At 38.6% G+C, this 22380-nt stretch overlaps 2 protein-coding genes across 8 annotated transcripts in view; one reads left to right on the top strand and one right to left on the bottom strand.

The window, feature by feature from the left end:
- Positions 1–3233, top strand: part of ltbp4 (latent transforming growth factor beta binding protein 4) — a 69069-nt gene extending 65836 nt beyond the window's left edge. For all 5 annotated transcript variants that reach the window (XM_072701471.1, XM_072701472.1, XM_072701470.1 and 2 more), the window contains 4 exons: positions 58–210; positions 497–1030; positions 1256–1405; positions 2018–3233. In XM_072701471.1, the coding sequence (XP_072557572.1) occupies positions 58–210; positions 497–1030; positions 1256–1405; positions 2018–2172 (992 nt within the window). In that variant the 3' untranslated portion in view covers positions 2173–3233. The remainder of the gene's footprint in view (positions 1–57; positions 211–496; positions 1031–1255; positions 1406–2017) is intronic.
- A 5810-nt stretch (positions 3234–9043) lies between these two features.
- On the bottom strand, positions 9044–17921 carry yif1b (Yip1 interacting factor homolog B (S. cerevisiae)). Of its 3 annotated transcripts, none has more exons than XM_023812133.2 (8): positions 17671–17921; positions 16207–16421; positions 14209–14313; positions 12371–12449; positions 12213–12270; positions 10329–10484; positions 10116–10209; positions 9044–9582 (listed from the first exon to the last, which is right to left on the bottom strand). In XM_023812133.2, the coding sequence occupies exons 2-8, from the start codon at positions 16405–16407 to the stop codon at positions 9427–9429; spliced, it is 849 nt and encodes a 282-aa protein (XP_023667901.1). In that variant the 5' UTR covers positions 16408–16421; positions 17671–17921; the 3' UTR covers positions 9044–9426. The 3 variants fall into 3 exon arrangements, with proteins under 3 accessions (XP_023667901.1, XP_023667899.1, XP_023667900.1); XM_023812131.2 differs by lacking the exon at positions 17671–17921 and adding an exon at positions 17029–17230; XM_023812132.2 differs by lacking the exon at positions 17671–17921 and adding an exon at positions 17038–17229.
- Positions 17922–22380: the final 4459 nt, after the last annotated feature.

The following is a 22380-nucleotide window of genomic DNA, read 5'->3' as shown; positions in this document are numbered from 1 at the left end:
ATCCTCCCGTGCGATGAAATCTCTTTTCTTACACGGCAAACTGTCATCCCTCGATAGATGAAAATCTGGCAATTTGCTGGGGGCAAGTGACAGAAGAACTGATATGCCAAAATCCCCTGCTAGGCCGGCAGGTAACGTTCTCAGAGTGCTGCTGCTTGTACGGATACGCCTGGCAGCTGGATTGCGCTTTGTGCCCCAGCCAGGATTCAGGTACTCTACTGAAATATACCTGTTTAAGTTAAAACATTATACTTAAGCATTACAATAGGTTTAAACATTATAATTAAAACATTTTTACCAGCTTACAAAACTGAAAATAAGCAGCTGGGATTTTACTGAAAACAGAGCAACAAAAAAGTTACTTTGATACAATGGTACTATAAAAAGTAAACATACTTTGAATATTTTAAATATGATATTAAGTGTTCAAAAATAAAATTTGGCTTAGTTATTTAACACATAGTTAACGCTCTGCGTTTCTACTCTGTCTTCTCAGATGATTTTGAGGTGCTCTGTAATGCTTTGAGACCTCCAGGTATGCACAGACCAAACGGCCCTGGTACTGATCGTGATCTCAGCCGTGGCGAAGAATACGATATGCTTTATGAATCCTACCCTGAACGCCCGGCACCAGGGTCTGACTTCACTTCCCCAGGCTACAATCCATACGCTTCTCTAAGGGGCCGTACATCTGGCTATAGAGGAAGACCTCTGGGACCTTATAGACCACAAGAGTCTCCATATGACCGACAAGCTTATGCCTCACGGGGACCAGAACGAAGAGCCTATTTACAAATGTCAGATGTTGTCCCGGAGCCTGTCTACGAAGCCCGGCCACGTCCCCGAAGCCGAGGGGGCGCGAGGAGCCTTCCTCCGCGTCGTCAAAGTGCCGGCTACCGCGACCTTGAGGACGAGGATGGGAATGTGGATGAAACTCGTCCTGTTGAGTCATGGATGCGTTTTCTGCCTGAGGAAGCACGCTCCTATCCAAGTTATCCAAGCCAGCCTTCTGGCAGGGCACTTCCTGAGAGTAAGAGACTTCTTTACTATCCTTGATAAATTTAACAATTTAAAAATTGTCTATTTTGAGAAATTATAGAAAATGCCTATTATTAATGTTAATTATTTTTTTTGTGATATAACCAGAAATGAGACAGTATTGACTGAATTACCTTAACTAGAATGTTGTATACAGTAGTAATAAAAGGGATGAGGTGTTATCTGACTCTAACAGTGCTGCCCATTCCTTCCTAAGGACGGTATGAATCTTATCAGAGTTTCAGCACTGATGAGTGTGGAATCGTGAATGGCTGCCAGAACGGCCGCTGCATTCGCATCTCGGAGGGATACACCTGTGACTGCTATGATGGCTACTATTTGGACATTGCTTCAATGACTTGCATAGGTAGAATCTGTTACAAATTGCATGCAGTTCCTTTCTGCAGATACCATTTTTTGTGACTTGGTCACTGAGTAGCTTAGTCTAGCCTTTCCAAGTGGATTTTTTTTGTAAAACTTGGAGGGATGCTTTTACCAAAATTACTAAAAAGTACAGTATGCTTTTCTTTTTTAGTGCCATTTAGTGCCGTTACTGAAAAGCGTACATAAATGGGACACCATTGTAATAAATCAAGTAGTTTCTCTTTATTTATTTAAAGCACTAATTTGTATCGCGGAAACCAAGCATGCATCCATCCATTTTCTGTAACTGCTTGCCCTAATTAGGGTCATGGGGATACCAAGTACCCATTAATATAAAAATTAGTGATGGCCAAATGAAGCTACATGAACCAATTGCTGTATTTTCTGACACCACTAGATGGTGCTCTCTTCAAAAAAGGGCTCAATTCATGCTCCAAAGAAACCGAGAACGCCATCTAGTGGGGTCAATAATATAGAAATAATAATAATAAATATAGAACATGTTTCATGATGCTTCATTTGGCCGTAACTAATAAAATGTATTAATGTACAGATTAATATATCTTTTTTTTCTTTACTTTTATCTACCCACCAGACATAAACGAATGTGAGGAGCCGGATGACCCTGCCACATTGTGTGTGAATGGGCAGTGCGTCAACACTGATGGCTCCTACCGTTGCATATGTGAACGAGGATATATCATGTACCATGAGCCAAACCTGTGCATCCCTTCCAGATCTCGCCCATGAGACTTGGCCGGCTCTAATTTCTTGTTGCCAGAGTACTGTCATCTTTCAATCTGCAGATTGTCAAAGAGAATCTGACAATGCAAAAAACTGGAGGATATCAGTCCTGAGTTAAAGAAGCATCCTGAGATGTGTGTGTGTGTATATATATATATATATATATATATATATATATATATATATATACACAAAAAACATATTTCCAGATTTTCAAATATAAACGCGTGAATTAATCATGATCCAAATAGATCGTTTTTTTTTCCCAAATTATATGTATTGCTTCCACAACTGTGTAAATAGACGATTAGAAGCTGTTTATTAGATAGCATGTATACATTGGCCAGATGAAAGTAATTAACCTTGGGAAATGGTTGGCCACCTTCATGATTTTGCACTGGATTCATAAGATTTTGAAAAATAATCTTTCTGATGATTGATTTTCAGAACTAGTGTTAGCAGATGGGAAAATTGTTGAGTTACTTAAGACATGTCTGATTTTAATCTTATTTCTACTTAAAGTCTACTAATAATATTTCTAATAATTCAATCATACATTTTAATGAAAACATGGAATTTTGATTCTTTTTGTTTGATAAGGAAAAGAATTAGAACAATAGCATGTGACATTTTAAGGGCATTTAAAGGTATTAACGATAATACTAACACAATCAAGACTTCACAAATTTCAATTTATCTTTTGTATGCACTTAAAGTTTTTAAAAATATTTTTTTAAATTTAAAAAAATATGTAATAGCTAATGACAATTTATTTAATATGTATTAAATTAATATTTGTTTCACATTTGTTTAATTGAAAAATCCATGTATTTTCATACCGGTTTGTTTTATCTCTTTACAGTTTGTATAGACAGTGATTTACCACCAAAACATTTCACTAAAAAATGTGTCATAGAATGCACTGTACTTAGCCTTCTGTATTCCTTACTTGTACATGCAAAAAGAAGTTATAACTATAATTTCACATACCCTGTTTGTATTTGTTTATTTTACTGTTTTTTTTTTACATCCACTACATTTTAAGTAAATATGCAACAAAATTACAATTTTATTATTTATTGTGTTAAATTTCTCTATAGTACTCATCTGTGAACACATCCTATACAATCCGCTGATAAATTGTTTGTAAATTCTCTATTCACTGTCTAAAGGTTAAGGTGTGCTCAGGGTCTAGCATATTGTTGTAAAATAGTATATTGTAGATAGCTGGTGAAATTTAATCATTTTTTTTTTATCAAATATCGCAAAAACTTGCAGCATACATGACCATGGGACATGGGCAGCAGGTACAGAAGAGGCACTATATTTTGCATAGGAACAGAAAAAATAGGTAATAAATGGGTATTTGCCAAAAAGATGGAGTTTTTGGATATAACAAACAACTTGGGATGGAGAGGTTGCCTGATACAGCTCATTTAAATGTTCCTACAGAGAGAATCAAGAGATATCTCAACATCTGCAACAATGCTAACCACTGTGCCACCATACCACCCCACTATGACATTTATCTTCCAGCTTATTAAGGCTCCTTTAGGTCCACATCTCATTGAGTGATTCAATCAGATGCTCAAACAGATGGTCAGAAGTGTTACGGACAAGGATGGTCAGAACTGGAATATGATGCTACCCCACATCCTCTACTGCATCCAGGAAACGTTCTGAGCCTCCACAGGGTTCACCCTGTTAATCTTCTCTTTGGAAGAGAATGTTGGAGCCTGCTCAATACGGCAAAGGAGTGCTGAGAACAACAACGCTCTCAATACTGTAAGACGGTGGAACATGTCTGGGAGATGACAGAGGATTGAGAAGATCATACCTCATTAGAGAACACATGGATCTGGCTGAATAAGCCCAACAACAAACCTGGAAATTTCTGCCCTTGTGAGTTTCCATCCTAATCTCAATTGCCTCCTGCAAGTTCCTGGCTTCCCAACTGGGGCCTTAAACCATAAATAGAAAAGGTGGGTCCTATGACCAATGTCCTGAGACAGTGGATCGAGCTGGGATCACCTGTCAGCACTCTGCGCCGCACCTCCAGACGAAGTCCACACAGGTGTGGACTTCAGCTTGGCCCAGTGTCATGTAGAACAACCTGCAAGCCTGGTGAAACTGCAGGACATTGTGGACAACTACATTGTGGTCTGCACCCACCTAATCCAGCACCATATCGAGAAGGTCACTGGTGTTGTCATTTGCCGAAGGTCCTACGAAATCCCTTGACTATTAAATGCTGTGTTCCCAGAAGATGTAAAGATGCCATTTGTGAGCAAGTAGTCCCAAAACCCAGTCATGTTCCATTCTGATGGTACCTAAGTTGGACAGTTCTGAAATTACTTCCACTGGCTTAATGATATCACCCATTTCAACAGCTATCCCATGACTTGAGGAAGGGCTAGGTAAGGCCTGCTTTATTTCTACTCTGGACCTCACTAAGATTTAGTGGCAGGAACTCCTTATCCCAGCTGCCAACTTCACCACACCCACTGGACACTGGCAGTATTGCATACTCCCTATTGGACTCCATGGGATGCCTGGTGTCCCCCAAAGCCTGAAGGGCATCATGCTTCAGCCCTGTTGTAGATTCCAGACTGGTCCACCTTGACAATGTTATCATCCACACCAAAAGCTGGGCAGAGAACCTAGTCTACCTCCACAGGGTACAGGATTTCCAGCAGGGGGCGCTCACCGCTAACCACTCCTGACCTTTCCATACTTTGTCACCAAGAACCAGGTATGGGCTTATGGCCCTTGGAATCCATTTGGCGGGGACCTCACCTGAACAAGTCTCTTTCCAACAACTGATGAAAGCCCTCGCCACTGAACCGATCCTGCATACCCCCAACTTTGAACAACACATGAGAACCTGGGGTGGGAGCCATCCAGTCACAGGACAAAGGTGAGGAACACTCCATAAAGAAAACACCTACTGAATAATGATAGGCCACCTTGGAGCCATCCTGTATCTTTCCAGGTAGTCCTTCACACAAACCACACAAAATGCTCTATGTGGCTATGGCTAAGGACACAAATTCCCAACTGACCCATTGGTTCTTCGCCCTCCAAGACTTTACAAGCACCATGCCAGGCCTGTCCATGCAGATGGTCTCTCCAGCATGCATCCCCTCCCCCCACACAACCCCCTCACACCCATCCAATTATGTGAGTCCTTCTCAGTGACCTGGAGGCCCATAGTGAAGCTTGGTGTGAGTGTTGGGGGGGAGGGGGGTGTTCCTGCTAGGAATCTGCTGTGCACCAACAGTTTTCATTCCACACTATGCAGGCAGACAGCAACAATAACCTCCTCACAGTAAGCAAGTTACCTACGTGTTCTTGTCCTGCTCAAGTAAACGGTCCAGAAGATGAGCACCTGGATGGGACCATGAGACCCAGAACCCAACACCAAAAGACCCAAGGTGGCTTGCTTGGGGAAAAATCCCAGGTCATTTACACAATCTAATTTATACACAGTATTCCTTCATAAAAAGATATCTTCCAACCTCTGTGCCAGTGTTTTACATGGGATCTTTATATTAGTATAGACAAAATAATACACATTTAGTATGTGACCATGCAAGACTATGAGTTGTCCCAGTAAAAGTTTTTGTAGCTTTTCCCATAAACAATGTTTGAAACCAACAGAAAATAGTCAAACTACATTATGCATTTTTTTAATGACTGGGAATGGGATGAATTGGAAGCTAAGTGGAATCACCAATAGCATAACCGACTAGTATATACCGACTTTTTTATGTAGACACAATATACTTTTAGAAAAAGAAAAAAAACTGCAGTCATGGAGATGGCGTGGCAAACGGAAAACTGCATTACTCCTCTGATTTGACAGGTGGCCGCGGCGAAGCTGAGATCCATGGAAAGCAGCCACCTGTCACGCTGCAGTGCCTCTGTTATAGACAGCATGAGCGCCTAGCCACACAGGACGGGGCTGGCAAAATGACCGCGAGTGAAGATCATGATACACACGCGCGCAGCTACTCGGGCACTATTCCAGGGGCCTCAAAAGGATCTTACCCAAGGCTAGAAGGAGCTTGTTTTGCTGCAGCAGACTGTTCATATGTCTCACTATATTGAATTGTGCAATGTCTCCCACAGACATCAACATAATCAGCATAGTCTGGAAGCAGCTTCCATTCCAGTTACTTCTCATCGAGCACTAAACTACCTCAGCACTACGAAATATAAGCTGACCAGAACAGAAAAGGATTAGTGTAGTTACACCCTTATCAATGAAAAACAAATACAGAGTATACAGATTTAAAACACTGGGTATACATTAAACAGTCCGTCATTTTATGTCTTAGAGTAAATTATAAATAAGTTTATAAAATCCATCCATCCATTTTCTGTGACTGCTTGTCCTGTTCAGGGTCACGGGGGGACCGGAGCCGATCCCTGAGGTTATGGGCGCAAGGCTGACAAAAAAAAATGCTGAAAATATAAATAAAAACACCAGGCGAAAGCAATTTTTAAAACTTTACTTATTTAACTTTGTCCCTTGATTCAAGGAAAAATGAGCAGCCCTGCTCATTAACACATGCTAGAAAGCCCACCCACAGCTTCTCCATACTTAGGGGACCAACATCTCTTAAACTGCCCAGACAGCAAGTTACGGCTACTGTTGTCATAGATTCTGTACAACAGGGCCTGATAGATTACGCCTTAGATTGGCAAAGCTAAGAATGAGGCCTACTAGTGTGTTTCTTGTGTCCTTTATATTGTTCCCGGTCTTGGCCCAGACTAATGACCACCCCCATTTGTAGAGAAAAAAAAACAGGAAGATCCTGCCACCACCGTAAGTATGTCGTGATCAGGAAAGACCACCTGCTCTAGATAAAGCTGTGGCCCAGCAATTGCCTCATGGCAAAGCCAGGCCACTGACAATGTTCTGTATCAATGCCCATTCTCAGTAGGTGCTACCCCAGGATGCCAACCTGGGCAGGGGTGATGTCAGTGCAGAGCAGAAGCAGTCAAGCCCATGGAAAGCTTTACTTACCTGCAGCCCTGTGTTCCCTGAAATAATCTCTGGACTGACTAACCCTGGATTAAATAAGCGGAAAAATCAATGGAATTCTTAGGAAAATCAATGGAATTTCACACCATGCAGATTTGTCTTTGCTTCAGTTTAAAAATGAAAAAAAATTTGCTATCGCAAAAAGATGGGTGCTGCTCAACAAAGTAAATTAATTGGAATATTAAAGCATAGCTTTAAACAGAGTCAATAAAAGACATGCCCTCTTTTTCCAGAAAAACTAATACGCTTCCTGCCTTGCTGGGCCTACCACTAGGAGCATGTAAAAAACAATGGTTTTAAAAAACCAAAACAGTGTGGAATTTAGTTATGATGGTTATAACTATGATGTGTAATGAAAAAGAAATCTGAATCACACTATTGTGAAATTCAAAAGGTCAAAAAAAGGTTAAAGACAAAATGCCCAATAAGTGTTCTTACTACCAAGCAGAAAGAATACTGATGTTGTCCTACGATCTTACGTTAAAACAACCTCACAATGTTGTACAATTTTAAAAATATCTTACTAGAAAAAAAACACCTTTCTGCAAAAATGTACCTGATATACAAGCAATTGAACAACCATCCAAATTACGTAAAAATTTACGAGAATGATGGCCAATATACTACCAGGAACTAAAATCATGCATGTTTAAAGCAATTCACATTGTTCGTCTATAAAATGTTTTCAGAACGTGGATCTTTACAAAATATGAGACACGTACACTGATATTCTAACTTGAAAACTGGGTCACACTCCAAAAAAGCTTAATTACAAATTCTTGCACATATGTTTACTGAAAATGAACAGCTGAAAATGGTTCATTGATGAAAGACGCGAAAGGACATGAATTGTTCAGATCAACAGATGTCCAGGAAAACACTGGTGCCAGATACTATTCAAAGTCTGCACAACTTTTGCACCGGAATTTACAGAACTCACGCTGTCATCGTGCCAGGTGTTGGTGTGGAATGTTTTAACAGCACAGGATATCTAAATACCATTGCCAGTCAGAGGTATACCTTCATGACAGCAGTGTGTCAATCTGCTAAAGAAGTTTTAAATTCAGGATAATGCTCTGACCCCAAGGCTAAGGAGTTCTGGGAATGGTTCCACGAACATGACAATAAATCCAGCTTAATGCAATGGCCTGCCCAGTGATCCGATATCAATGCAAATTAAATGGAAGCAACTACTCTGAATTGAGGTCCAGCAGCAGTCTGCTCACACCTACTGTAGCAGAAAGCTTTTGAAATCTGTCATTTAACTACTCTCGATAAGCCGATAACATAAAATTTTAAAATAATTGTCTTAAAGATGGACTATAATTTGCAGGGGGAAAAAAAGATTTTTGAGTTTTGGGGGTTTCAAGTTTTTTTCTCCTCTTTTTTTTAAGAAGGAAGTGATGTCATTTGAAGGGGACTTTACCTCAATAGACAGATGAGCAAAACTGAACTCCAGGAATTGACGCTATCAAAGTTTACATAATCTGGCATTTTTATTATCAATAATAATAATAACTAGGTGAAGAGTAATATGGGCCTTTTCACTAAAATGAATAGGCCCATAATAATAATAATAATAATTAATAATAATAATAATAATAATAATAAAGCAACGCATGTCATTCAAGTATTCATGGAGGGTATTGCTATTTCAATTCACCCCCTTTATCCTCCTTAGAACTCAGAAAATATTGATTGATGGCATGTCTCCCTTCCACACGTTTAACCCAGCTGTGTCTCAATATAAATTTTGAACAAAAGGGTTAGCCTACATGAATGTAATAACTCAGATGTACTACTGTTATTAAGAGACAGACATTATAGTTGTGCAAATGTCATTTAAAATTTAATGTCATTTAAAGGAAACTCATTATGTCAAGCCTTACAGATTACATAGTGGTCTCATTTGTTCCTCTGCTTGCAGCCTCTGAGATTGGGCAGAATCGTGAACCAAACCTGGGATATGTAATGATGCGTAAAAAAAATAATTTAAACAAAGTACAACACAGACGGTGCTAAACAGTCAATTAAAGACAAATACGGAGTAGTAACCGAGAAAAAAATGCTAACGTGTAAAATGCATTTTCATTTTGCTTAAATGAGAAAGCCTGGTTTCTAAAACCAAAGGGTAAGAGAAGAGTCTTGTTTTATGAGAGGTAGTATCCTGTCTGTGACTCAAACAATTTGTTCCGTTTTGTTTTTTGTTTTTATCTAATGAGATGAAAGGTCAGCCAGTACATGAAAATGGGCTGGGCTGCTGCAATAGCCATGGTTAGATACATCCGTAGCTGGTTCTTGGCTCCCCGGACCAGCACTCCCTCCGCTGCAGACTCTGACAGGATCTTCAGCCTTAGAGTACGAATCTGCAGGCAAAGTCCTGTCAGTTCCTCACGACCAACAAAGTCCGCAATTGGTTAACGCAGCATTTCCCAATCCATGGGGACCCACAAACGAAGCAAAAATGTGGATTGCTGTCTGGCAGGGAGCCAGGAGGGAGCAAAAATGTGGATTGTTGTCTGGCAGGGAGCAAAAATGTGGACCATTTGTGGGTCCCCAAGGATCAAGGTGAGAAACACTGAGTTAAAGGGAAAAAAAAAATCTAACTTTCATCTTCTCAAACCATAATGGAACTAAACCACATGATATGGAAATAGCGCTGAACAAAACAAACTTTTATAAAATTACTGTAGACAGAAAACAGCCCACGCATCATACTTTAACTCCCGTACTTGACAATAACGGCTGTGGCTTTGTTCTAAACATACTTTTTCAATTAACAGAAAGTTAACATTAAGTTTTACCTTTGTTTTATCAGACTGTAAGTCGAACCCACGTAGGATGTGCCTCATATAATTAAGACAGTATGTGTATAAGGCAGGCCTAAATTACAACTTACCATGAACACAAATATGGACACGCAGCACCAAAGCAGCATTAAGTAATAACCGATTCTGCCAAACACCAGGCCTGCCAGCACTTCAACAATCATTCTGTGGAAACAGAATATTAAGTTAGTTACTTCTTTGCCCTGATAATGGTAAAAAGACTCCAAGTTATTTTATTTTACAACATACACTTTGAAAATCTGAATTCCCAACAAGAAGCTTACCCCACATATTTGTAACCAGAAAAGGCGATAAGATCGATTGTAGTGAGGTCTGTGTTAACTGTGAGCAGATAAAGACTGAGCAACATGGCCAGAACCTCAATGACCAGCCAAACCAGAGCCGAACTGGCCTGCATGCCCAAGATCTCTGGGGAAAACCTGCACAGGAAGAAAGTGTGTAACTGTAAATTACCTCCAAATTCAAATTCCATACATGTTCATTCTCATTTGTATGCTGCCTTAACACACCCTACTGTCTATTGCACTTTAATGTACTATTTGCACCCACCGTCTATTGCTTCTTACTCTACTATTTGCATTTTCTGGTAAGATGCTAAACTGCATTGCATTCGACTTGTACAATAGCAATAAAGTTGAATCAAATTTAATCTAATCGCCTGAAGGAGCTTAGTTTTCCTAAAATCCTTACATCTTTTAAGTAGTAAACACAACTCCAGAGTATGACAAATTTGCATTTGTACACCTTTTGTGATGTTTCCATAAACTTCATTCTAGCTTAGTATCCTAGATGTACTGTGCAGACGTGTCTGTGCTGTTTTACTCGCTGGCAATTTACAACTGTGCACAATAATGTTACAATAAAGATACCGGTAACATCAGAACAATGGAAACAGTGGAAATGAGGACAATTTGTTAAATAATCATATGTTCATCTGAAGTGTGTCACACCAGTTATTGAAAACATAGGATCACATACTTTTCAAAACAAAGAAATCTGTTGGATCCATTTGACCAATAAATTAATGGAAATGTATAACAGTGTATGTCTTATTCACTTTGATAAAGATCTGATCACGAATGTATGCAGAAATTCTGAAAAATCCAAGAATTCTGCCATAAACATATTTCTAACTTTTGATCACCACCATACACAATGGAGGTTATCAGACTGATATCATGATAATCAAAGAACCACATCTTTGAAAACGCTGGAAATGGTGAATGACTTCAAGTAATGCCCAGCCTGATCGACCCTCCAACAATCAACAATGCAACTGAGAGCAGGGTGGATTCTGGAAAGTTCCTATGAATCACCATCACCAGCTCCCTGGAATGGCAAAAGCATATGACTGCTCTCCTTAAGAAAGCAACAACAGTGGCTTCTACTTATTAAGGCAGCTGAGGAAATTCAAGGTTACCTAATCCATCCTGGTACAGTTCTATAAAATCGCCATGAAAACCATCCTTCGATCCTCCATTGCAATATGCAGCATATTGTCTGTTGTGCAAAGAAGGTTATTGCCTACAGTCTGCCCTCCGCTGAACATCGACACAATTACAGGAGACAGAGATGCGCAACAAAATCATCAAAGACCCCTTCCAGGTCACCATTTGTTCTAGAAACTTCTGGGAATGGTCTCTAAGAACCAGAACAGCACCTGAACAGTGTCACCACCAAGAGCTGCCTAACGTCTCGTGTCACCACATTACCAATACTACCAAAAAATTCAAGGTATATTATGAATTTGCACTACTCTCACACTTTAATGGAAGAAATCCATTATTTAGTGCCATCCATCTGTATTTATACAGATGGATCGTCTCAGTGCCAAGCACCCCAGCTCCCCTTGCTAAGCCTTCCCCACCCCTTCCGTCTTGCAAACCTTTTTTCTTTCCTTTTGCATGCACTGAATCTTGAATATCTGATATAAACTTCAATGCACTCAGTCAATCATCCTCAATTCATATTCTATCCAATTGCTGAAATATCTATAAAGTCTATGTGTGTGTGTGTGCGTGTTTGTGTGTGTGTGTGGTCTCTGTATAGTTTATTGTTCTTGGGCATGTTCTAATAATAATAATGTAATGTAAATACAGTATAAAAATAATGCAATATTATTCTTACCCAAGGCATAGGCTACCTACCTGTCTTGGGTTCCAAATGCTAAACCGGCCACCAGAATATATGTAATAAAAGCCATTGCTGTCAAAGGAATGGAAACAGGCATTAATTCAAGGGCAGAATAACCCCCAAAAAAAGCAGTGTTAAGGTCCGTTAATATTTATGTTGTTATGATTCTCACCTGGGATGTACAAATCTGGAGCATTGATGTCAAATCTGGGAGCTACAGGAGTATCTTGCTGGTAACTGACCTCCCAATTCTGTTGGCAACAAACAGATATCTAGTCTAAATTTAACATTCAGACAAATGTTATTTATAAGCACCTGGGAACGCCAGCAGCCAGGCGGGGAAATGAACAGGGCACAATTTGGTTTAGGAGCTACAATGCCAGATCGCTCGACACTGAGCAATTCCAAAAAACATCACAGGAGTAAAATAATAAAGATTTATATCATTTTCATTAATAGCCTAAATGAATGAAAAGTCAATCAATCTGAAATCCTAAATACCATTCCAACATGCATGAATTTCACATCACACCATGAGAGACAGCTGCATACCAGTATTTAAGAACTAAATGATGCAAGCATTTTATACTAAACAAAGAATTATTTTAATTACCATGACACTAGCAGGTATACTACTGTATGTGATGTGTTTGGATGTTTAGAAGTTTAGCTGCCAAATGAAGAATAATGCTGATAGATTTCTTCAGTGAAACCTCAGGTTCTTTTAGTTGAATGATGCAGGTTCCTTAAGCTTAAGCAGTTTATTAAGACGGAATGAAGATGTTACAGAAAGATGTTTCACACGGCCGGTTCAGTGTCTGTCTGCGTCTGTCTCTCCCCCCCTGAGGGAAGCAGCCCCTTTATCTATGGTCTTCATACAGACTCCCGGAGCCGGGGGGTCAGACGGCCTTGGTGAGAGTAAGTCATATGACAGGCAAAGAACATGATGAGCGAGTAGCAAGGAGAGAAAGAAATATAAAAATATGAAATATGAAAGCTATAAATGAATTAACTAAATGAACATAATTAAATAACTACACATTAACTAGGGAAATGCCTCAATGCCATATTTATTTGGAACATCTTACCGAAAAGATTTCACTGTATATCGTACAGTGGCTATAAGAAACGTATCTCCCCCTCATACGTGACACATTCCTCACATGACCACACTAATGTGCAGAGTTATACTTGCACCAAAGATGGTGTTTTGTGTCAAGGGCAAAAAGGTAAATTTCAGTTTTCTAACGTCTCCTGTGAGGGTCACTGCTTTCCAGAACTCTCCCCAAGCTGCCTTTCTTTTAGGCACTGACCTTGATTTGTGATGTACCCAGACTACAGTGTCACCCATCCCAGTCTGGAAGTCACATTTGTCACATTCTGGGTGGTACCTGGGTGCCCTCTTTCCCAAAGGCTCAGCTGCAGCAATTCCTAATTTTTCCACTCTAAATCTTGCGGAAATGTTTGTCCTTTGAATCTGTTTTGCTTTGTGGGACGTGCAATGGGTTGAACATTTTGTAAATATTTCTTGTCATTTGTGCATTTTATTAATATTTTTTTGCAAATTTGATTTGAATGTTCCCATGTTTTCATAATGGAGTTTCTTTTTTTTGTAAATTAATTTAGCCAACCCCAGAAGCTCAAATATTCATGCCAAATTTATGTCTGCCACATGTACCTACATGTGAGAAAATGTGCAAATAATTCTTGATATTCAGGAGGTAGACTTAGGACCTTCAATAACGATGCCAAAAAAGTCAGTTAGAACCTTCAATAATGATGCCAGAAAAGTCAGTTAATAACTCTCCAATTTCAACATTAAAAGTAATCAAAAGCTTTGCTGAAAGAATAATTTGCACTAGATTCCATTCCCAGAAAACATCCTAACAGTACATATACATCCTTGCCTATAAACTGATCATCATTAAGCCTTGTTCCTTACTCTTGCACAGAATACATTATAGATCATTTTTTCATATACAAGTTTTAGCAATTAGTTCTAGACAGTACCTGGTGCATATAAGGAAACACAAGAAGTCCCAGCTTCTTTGCCACATAGATTGTGTCCACAGCAAAGTAGTATTTCAGCTTGGAAATGGGAATAAAACGAGCCAACTATAGGAGAAAAGACAACACACTATAAAAATGCGACATGGCATTCCATACATGCAATTATGCCAAAAACAACATGTGAGGAATTAATTAGCACAGGAATATTGCACTTTGCTTTTTTTAAAGGGACTAATGGTGAATCAGTTTTGAACTGAATGCTCAAATGAGCTTTGAAATGTATAGTACGGTACATAAAGCCTTCCAGACACATAGAAAAAAAAAATGTTGTAAAAAGAATGTACTGTAGCTATCATAAGCCCCCACGAATGGCCCCCTCTCGTTTGTAAATTTCTTATGTTCTTATGCAGGCAAATACATTTGCACCGTTCTGGGAAAAAGAAAAAAAAAACTTAATGCTTAAAGATTCATAAGGCAATTCAAAAACCTGTGTATAGTAATTATAGTCAAGATCACATTAAAACTGAAGGTCATCCAAAACAGCTGAACCATTAAATAGGTGACAAGTTATAAACAGCTTAAAAAAGGAAGCCTAATACAAAAGAAGGATTTGCTATAATGTGTTTTTAATGTGGTCTGTAAGTCTGGAGCTCATTCCATAGCAGTAGAATGACTCCTGTTCTATTTCAATGTCTTATTATTTACTTTTCCACTAGAACAACGCGATATCAAAGTTCATAATGACCCCTTCACAGAATTTACAGGACTCATCCTTAAAATACCTCATACATCCCTAATACATTAAGCTGCTTCCAACTGCTTTTTTTTTTCTTTCAAAAATCCTTCCTGGGTGCAGTCTCCTATCTGCAAACCTATTTCAATACTTTGACTGCTTTAAGTGTCCTGATAAAAGGAAGGTTGCCTTCTGAGGCAGGAAATGCTACAACACCGAGAGCCCTACCTTTCAGTTCTGCTTTTTAGTCCATGCTCTACTGTTACATTAGGCTCGAACCCTATAACTGGTTTGTTAGTGTTTTCCCTTTAAACATATAAAAACAATAACCATTGTCATGATTTACGCAGAAATGTGTAATGGCTCCAATAATATTATACCTACTGTCTTTCTGTAAGGCAATTTATGTTGATGACAACATGATCGTACTAAACGCATAACATATTAGACTATTCGGTACACTGGAAAGTAACAGTTTTAAAAGTTATTTAATTTTTGCCTCCAGCTAGTTCTGTCACTGACGTGACCTGCATAAGCTAGTGATCTGAAAAAACAATAAAAGTATGATACAAAAGGAAAAGATTAGCACTCTTAGATGAGTGAAAGGTGTACAGGTATGTTTCAGTGTCTCAGCCCAGCTGACACACTGGTAAGTACGTTCTTAGCTTCTAAAGGCAAGGACACATGCCAGTGCTTTTCCAGAAAACTCTCTCTATGCTTATACCTAACAATCCTAATGGTGTCATATGAGAAACAACCATTCAGTCCATTTTTAAGGTCATCAAGTGTGGAGAACTTAAGTGAGGGAGGAACAAAAGGTGTGAACCATGTAAAAGTAGTCTGAAAACAAATTGGTAAGAAAATATGATTAAAAATGCATGATTTCCCATGCATATATTTTAGCGTACTCACAAAAGAAATCCATTAAAGACAGAGGTGGAAACGTCAGGTCCAGAAAGCACAAATCCAGACCAAAGTTTTGCTTCAACCAACCAGCTGAGTACTCTGTGACTGTGATTCTTTATACTCAACTGGTTGGTTGAAGTAAAACCTTGGTCTGGATATGCACTTCCTGGACCTGAACTTTCCACCGGTCTTTAATTGATCATTTTTGTAACGTCCCCAAAACTGCATACACAGAATGGACTATTAACTGTCTAAATCACTCCATTTTCAGGTAGCATAACACAGAACATTTTAATAGATATTCTGGAAGCAGATTTATGATAGGTAATTGGATCTAATGGGGACAAGTTTCCACTTACATTTTTGTCGACCATCTCCTTCCCGTGATCAGCCAGGCTGCTTCCATAGGCCATGGCAAAATTGGACACAGGTTCAGAAAGCAAGCCCTGGGCAGGGTAACCTATGCTTGACATATCCTGGGTTCTGTGCCTAGCAGGTCCAGAACTAGTGTCATCAAAAAGCTGGTTAGGATCTGACATGTCGGGTGCTGTATCCTTCATTCTCCCTTTTGACTCTGCAAAAAAGGTAGAAATTCAGGAACGTTGTTCCAAATAGAAGTGGCACTGCTGTGTATGTTTATGGTTATGGCATTGATTATATAGGGGAAATTGTAGTTGTCAATAAATTCAAACGAGGAAAGATCACTTTCATCCCAACACCAAAATATGTCCCATCATACTTATCGTTTTAATTTACCTGACATCAATTTATATTTTTAGAAGCACAATAGCTCACCACGTTTTGACAATAAACTGCGATACAGTTAATCATGTATAATCCAGCAGATAATTTAAACAATCCAGAAATAGAACTAAACCAGACTGAAACAGAATAAAACATTTAATAATACTTAAACTGACAGATATCGAGGCGTGACACTTGAAGACTAGCTAAAGGTACCATAACGGACCACGACACAGAACTGAACGCAAATAACAAACCTGAATAAAAACACAAAACGAGAAAGTAAAAACTGCCGTCCAAGTAAAATACCATCATTCATTATTTTGCTCATATGACCCAGAATTTTTAAAGCACACACGGTGAGGATTCCATGTTTTATAAATCACTTACTGCTTGGCTCGATAAAATATTAAAGTAATGAAATCGGTCAGACGTACGTAACTTACGGTGTCGGAATCCAGCTGAATCACTGGTATAATCCATAGTACTAATAATATTTTACAGGAAAGAAAATTATTCTTCCTTATATTTCAACGTCATACAAAGACAGGAAATCATTGATAATAAGAGGGCCTGTCCCTTTAAAAATAAGGGCGTCTCGCTGAACCATAAGGTACGTTTGTCTCCACGTGACTGCACGCAAATAGGTCTGCGCTTGCGCAGGTGTGCCCGTCTTAAAACATCAGCAAAATTGACAGAAAATGGTGCTACAAAATTGTTGTGAAATGTTCTTGCGCCACCTAGGTGAGTGGTGTCAAATTGTGCCTGGGAGAAGAACATGGCTAGAAAGGAAGTATCCAGAATGTATGAAATTAGCACTTCACGTGTGAATAAATATTTATTATTAAATAATAGTTCTCCAAACCCCACGATATCTTCAAAATAATCCTGATGTTTTACTGATACAGTATGCATTCCTACAAAATCTAGTATTTAAATACAAAATACCATCCATCCATCCATATGGCATGAGCAATTATTCCATGTTATCTAATCCCTTTCTAAAAAATGTCCTAAAACACAGTTTATGAGACGAATATTAGGAAACATGGTAAATTTAATGAATTTATACACCTTACCCCAAGTGTTCAGGCAGCACTGAGGGAGCCAAAGTGTGGAAAATATGTGTCTAGCACTTCCTTATTCGCATCTGAGGGGTTAAGCAGAGTTCGACTCCAACACATCATATCTGTAAACGAACTTTTAAAGTTAATTAGTACCTGCACTGGCTCCATGCCAGTGTAGTTGATATCACCTTCCATATGCTGAATTAATCTTGTCATGAAACAACAATCACATTCCCTTTCATATTTGTTGTTTTTTGTTATGATTTCCAAATTCAAAGCACAGTCCTTCCTATAATATATAATTTTACTTTCACTTGTAGATATATTATATTAGCAAACACACTTATATCTTCATATCTGTATGTTTCACATTTCATACACAACTATACTCATGTGTAAATAACCATCACTGTGATTGGCAAACGAATGAATCTGAATTTTATGAGGTTTCTATCACTTAAAAGCATTATTGTCATTGGGACTTTTATTTTGATATCACAGGATTCCCTTGGTAGTATAAAATGGCTGGTGGTCCTAACTGAGCATGTGCAATATATTAGCGGGAGCATCAAACACCATTAAAGGAACATAAGGAACATCTTATGAATTAAGGAAAAAAATTTTTAGATGCTGGTGGAAATTAAACAAGACAGTGTCATCTTTATTTAACAGTTTAACCATTTGTTGTTTGTATCTTAATGATATTCTAGTTTGTGGTTTTGATTGTTTGAAATCTAGGTGATGATTATGTTTTTGGTAACCTTACTGCCAGTGACCTTTGAATATAATTGTTTATTTTGAAATTGGAGGTTTGATTTGTTGTTAAAGCTGCTGTGGATGTATTACATGTTATATTAGATTGCACTGGCCTTTAAATAAATATCCTTCAGCTTATTGAAATGTGGGCAGAGCTTTAAAAGGTGTGTTTGGTGTTATATACTGCCCGCCCAAAAAAAAGTCATCATTTGAATTTATATCAGCAAATACTTAAGAGCCAATGACTGGATCATTATTATAGCTCAGCTATGTTATGCAGCAATAAAGTGAAGTCAGCTGAGTACCTGAATCTACTGAATGGCCAGGTTACACCTCCATCCATCATCAATGGGTTTTTTTCTTCCCTGTTGGTATGGGCATATTCCAGGACAAGAATGCCAAGATTCATTGGGTTCGAATTGTCAAAGAGTGGTTCAGGAAGCATGAGGAATCATTTTCACACATGACTTGGTCACCACAGAGTTGTGACCTTAACCTCATTGAAGGTCTTTGGGGTGTGCTGGAAAAGGCTTTACGGAGTGGCTCAACTCACTTGTCAATACAGGAGAAATTAATGCAAATATGGGTTAAATTAAAGGGTGAGATGTTGCTTAAGCCTGTGGAAACAATGCCATGACAAATGTGCGCCATAATCAAAGCTAAAGGCGGTCCAATGAAAAATTCAAATGGCGAGGTTTTTTTGGCCGGGCAGTGTATATAAATGTAATATTGAATTTATTTCTAATGTTCATTTTGTAAATATTTCTAACTGGAAACTGATATTAGATTGTAAGCTAAAATTCAGCACTCGGTCAATGTTTTGAATGCAGAAGAAATGGACAGGTGTAAAGATCTGAGTGACTGTGTTACAGCCAGACAACTGGGGCATACCATCTCCAAAACAACCTGGTGGGGGGAGCTCATGGTTGACTGTGCTGAAGACCCACTGAGAGTGGTCAGAGGAGGGAACAACCACAAACCGTCGACAGAGTGTTGGGAAAGCCATATGCTGTTTAGATTGAAATACAGATTTTATATATTAACAGAAGGTAAGAGCACCCTGTAGCCAAATAGCCATATGAAAAATGTCATGTCAGTTTTTTGCATTCAGTTCAGTTCAGACAGTTTTTGAAAGCTGCTCTACACAATGTTAAGTAAAATGTATTTACGACATAGGAAGCAAAATTTAAGTGTGCATAATATTCCATAGTATTCTATAAGGAATTATCTTCTATATACACATATGGAAAGTTACATTTAAATTGTGTCTATATACACAATTCATACATCAGCTGACACACATACTAATATACATTCATCTTCTAAGCACTTATTCTGCTCAAATGCTTTAGGAATTGCCTTCACAAACATTGTAAAAACTAAGGGCAACAGCCCAAGAGCATGATCAAACAATTGTGAAGAATCTCCAAAGAAGAATTACGTAAGCATGTACATTGTTGTTATCAATAGCTGAAAGCTGAAATGAAAATATTGTAAAACCTACATGCAAAAAATATCTTAAAGGGTTCTATATTTGCATTAAAAAGTTCAAAATAGGCAGAAGAGAACTTCAGTGTATACAAAAGCTAAATCTTTCTTTTTGTGAATTTCTTAGGTGGGTAGCTTTTGGATAGAGTACAGCCTTCTTCAGATTTTTACACACCTACATAAACTTTCTGTTGAATCACTGAATAAGAAGTGTAAGCATTTTCCTGTCCCAATGCTGAGTTGAATAAACATGTTTTTGTGTTAAACCTGCTTAGTGTTGCTGTGAGTCATAAATTATGTGTGTGTGTGTGTGTATTGAATTCTGTCCTGCAAAAGGATAACTGCATTAAGCTGATTATACTAATTATATTATATAATTATACAAACTATCCTTAAATTTTTTTGTTACATTGCCTTTGATTTGCTGTGTATTTCAGCCATGTAAAACACGTTTCTTTACGAGGCCAGTCTGAGCCATTCCCTGGAAGTTCTCACTAAGCCTGAAAACCAGGCCTGTGGCCCATTCGGGATTCATCCTGTCCTGTCACACACAATAGGTAGCAGTTTTTCATGGACTCAAACTGCTGACGCTCGGCCTGAGCTAATCCAGTCACTTCTGTCTAGTTTCACCACACACCCATTGACTACCGTGTTTTTCCCATCGGCTTCAAACCTCCTCATTTGTGACCGACCATATTTTACATTTTACTGTCTTAGGGGGCTGACAAGAGGCAACAACTTCCATAAATCTGTATTCTCGGGTGCGACTGCTGCTCCTTTAAAGAATGTGTGAATGTCTCCGTGGGATTTTCAGAATCGCTTGGACATCTTCTTCCAACACAGGTGGGCTGGGATGGGTTGCATTTGCAAAACAGGGACAAATTTAAAAAGCCATTGCATCTCTGATTTGATCAGCATGTGATATTTATACATCATTTATACATCATACTGAAGTCCACAATAGTCAGTGGATTCCAGGTTTTTTAAAGAAATTCTATTAGATTATAACGTGGTTATGATTTTATGCTCTAGGACTTTATAAGACTTGAGCAATGCTTCTGCTTGTTAATGTTAAGATCTGAATAAGTAAGGCTTTTGATTTTTCCATTATTATAGTTTGTTCAATGTGGTTTTCAGTATTTTTTTTTCTGTGAATCATGAATTGAAACATTTCATATTATGGGATGTAGCATAAGATGTCCACAGTATCCATATCAACAGCAGCTGAATATATACTTATTAATAATATATTAAATACTAGCTGTTCAATGGTTATTAGCATGTCTTCTACCATCATAACAGATGGGCATGGTGGACGGAGAAAGGGATGAACCACGAAGCAGCTAATAAAAACAAGGGACTTTAATGAACTTAAATAAACAAGAAACAAAAGGACCATGGGGCGTCTAACTCAGACAGGTTAATTAAACAAGAAATTTAACAGACGAGGGGAAAAACTCAAGGAGAAATTCACAGCAAACAGGGAACACAAGCAAGAAAGACATAGAGGAACAATGTAGGGAGCAAATGGAGGGTAAGAACAAGTACAAAGACAATGGCCAACTGAGGAACAAGGGCAAGGACAGGCACATATAATAATAATAATAATAATTTACACTTTTATTAATCCCCATGGGGAAATTCTTTTTACGCCTCCCTCAACTTGCTCTTTGTAGAGCAAGCTGTCCACGAAGGGCAGCCACCTTATATATACATATATATACACAGATAACAAAGATGTTACAATTACACACAGGAGAAGGTAATCACAATCAAACACTAGGGACTAGAGCTTAACTTGAGACACACTGAACAGAGGAACCATGACATAATTACAAAACTAGATGGTAACAGAGACACATGAGGGAAAAAAACAAGAAATTACAGTATACAAGAACACAAGGAACCATGATGCACAACAGAATCTAGGGGCACAGAACATAAAAATGTTCAACAAGTTGACCCATGAGAGAGAAGGTGCTCATTTTGCAGCCACCCATTAAGCTCATGGCAGCCTGGGAAGCATATGAATGCACTAAGGAATAGAACAGACCTGGAAAACATCAGGAGACAGGATGGTGACACCTGCTGGCCAAATGGGAAACTGACATTCAGAAGGGGGGAGGGTAGGGACTGATCCTAACACAGTAGGTTGGTTTGTGCTGCAGTTTTAGTTATATAATACTAATGACATAAAAGGGAGTCATTGATTTTTTTTTCCTGCAACTTGTTCAGATCATCCTAAACTGAACCTAGTGCATAACCCGCTCCACCCCCACTGAAGTTTCTTGGCACCAAGAATTGCCGATGATGAGATTGCGACAGTGTATACTCACTCCCAGACAGGCTGGTCTTTTCTGCCCGTTGGCACCAATGTGCAAAATTATATTTTCGTTTTATTATAGTAGTAGAAGTTAATCTGCCATCTGTGTGTTAACATTTCTATTTCAGATTGAACACCTAAAAACAGGAAAAAGC

The sequence above is a fragment of the Paramormyrops kingsleyae genome, chromosome 17 (assembly GCF_048594095.1).
Source record: "Paramormyrops kingsleyae isolate MSU_618 chromosome 17, PKINGS_0.4, whole genome shotgun sequence".
NCBI lineage: Eukaryota > Metazoa > Chordata > Actinopteri > Osteoglossiformes > Mormyridae > Paramormyrops > Paramormyrops kingsleyae.
Note: the sequence above shows the minus strand (reverse complement) of the source record. Positions and strands in the feature narration are given on the sequence as shown.

What these genes read in the sequence shown, in the direction of transcription:
- yif1b (XM_023812131.2), bottom strand. Translation starts at nt 17,074, where the DNA reads ATGGATTATACCAGTGATTCAGCTGGATTCCGACACCGTAAGTTAC. An exon ending in TGTTTCCTTATATGCACCAG is followed by an intron (nt 12,450 to 14,208) that starts GTACTGTCTAGA and finishes TGTTGCCAACAG; the next exon opens with AATTGGGAGGTCAGTTACCA. An exon ending in GCATTTGGAACCCAAGACAG is followed by an intron (nt 10,485 to 12,212) that starts GTAGGTAGCCTA and finishes CTTCCTGTGCAG; the next exon opens with GTTTTCCCCAGAGATCTTGG.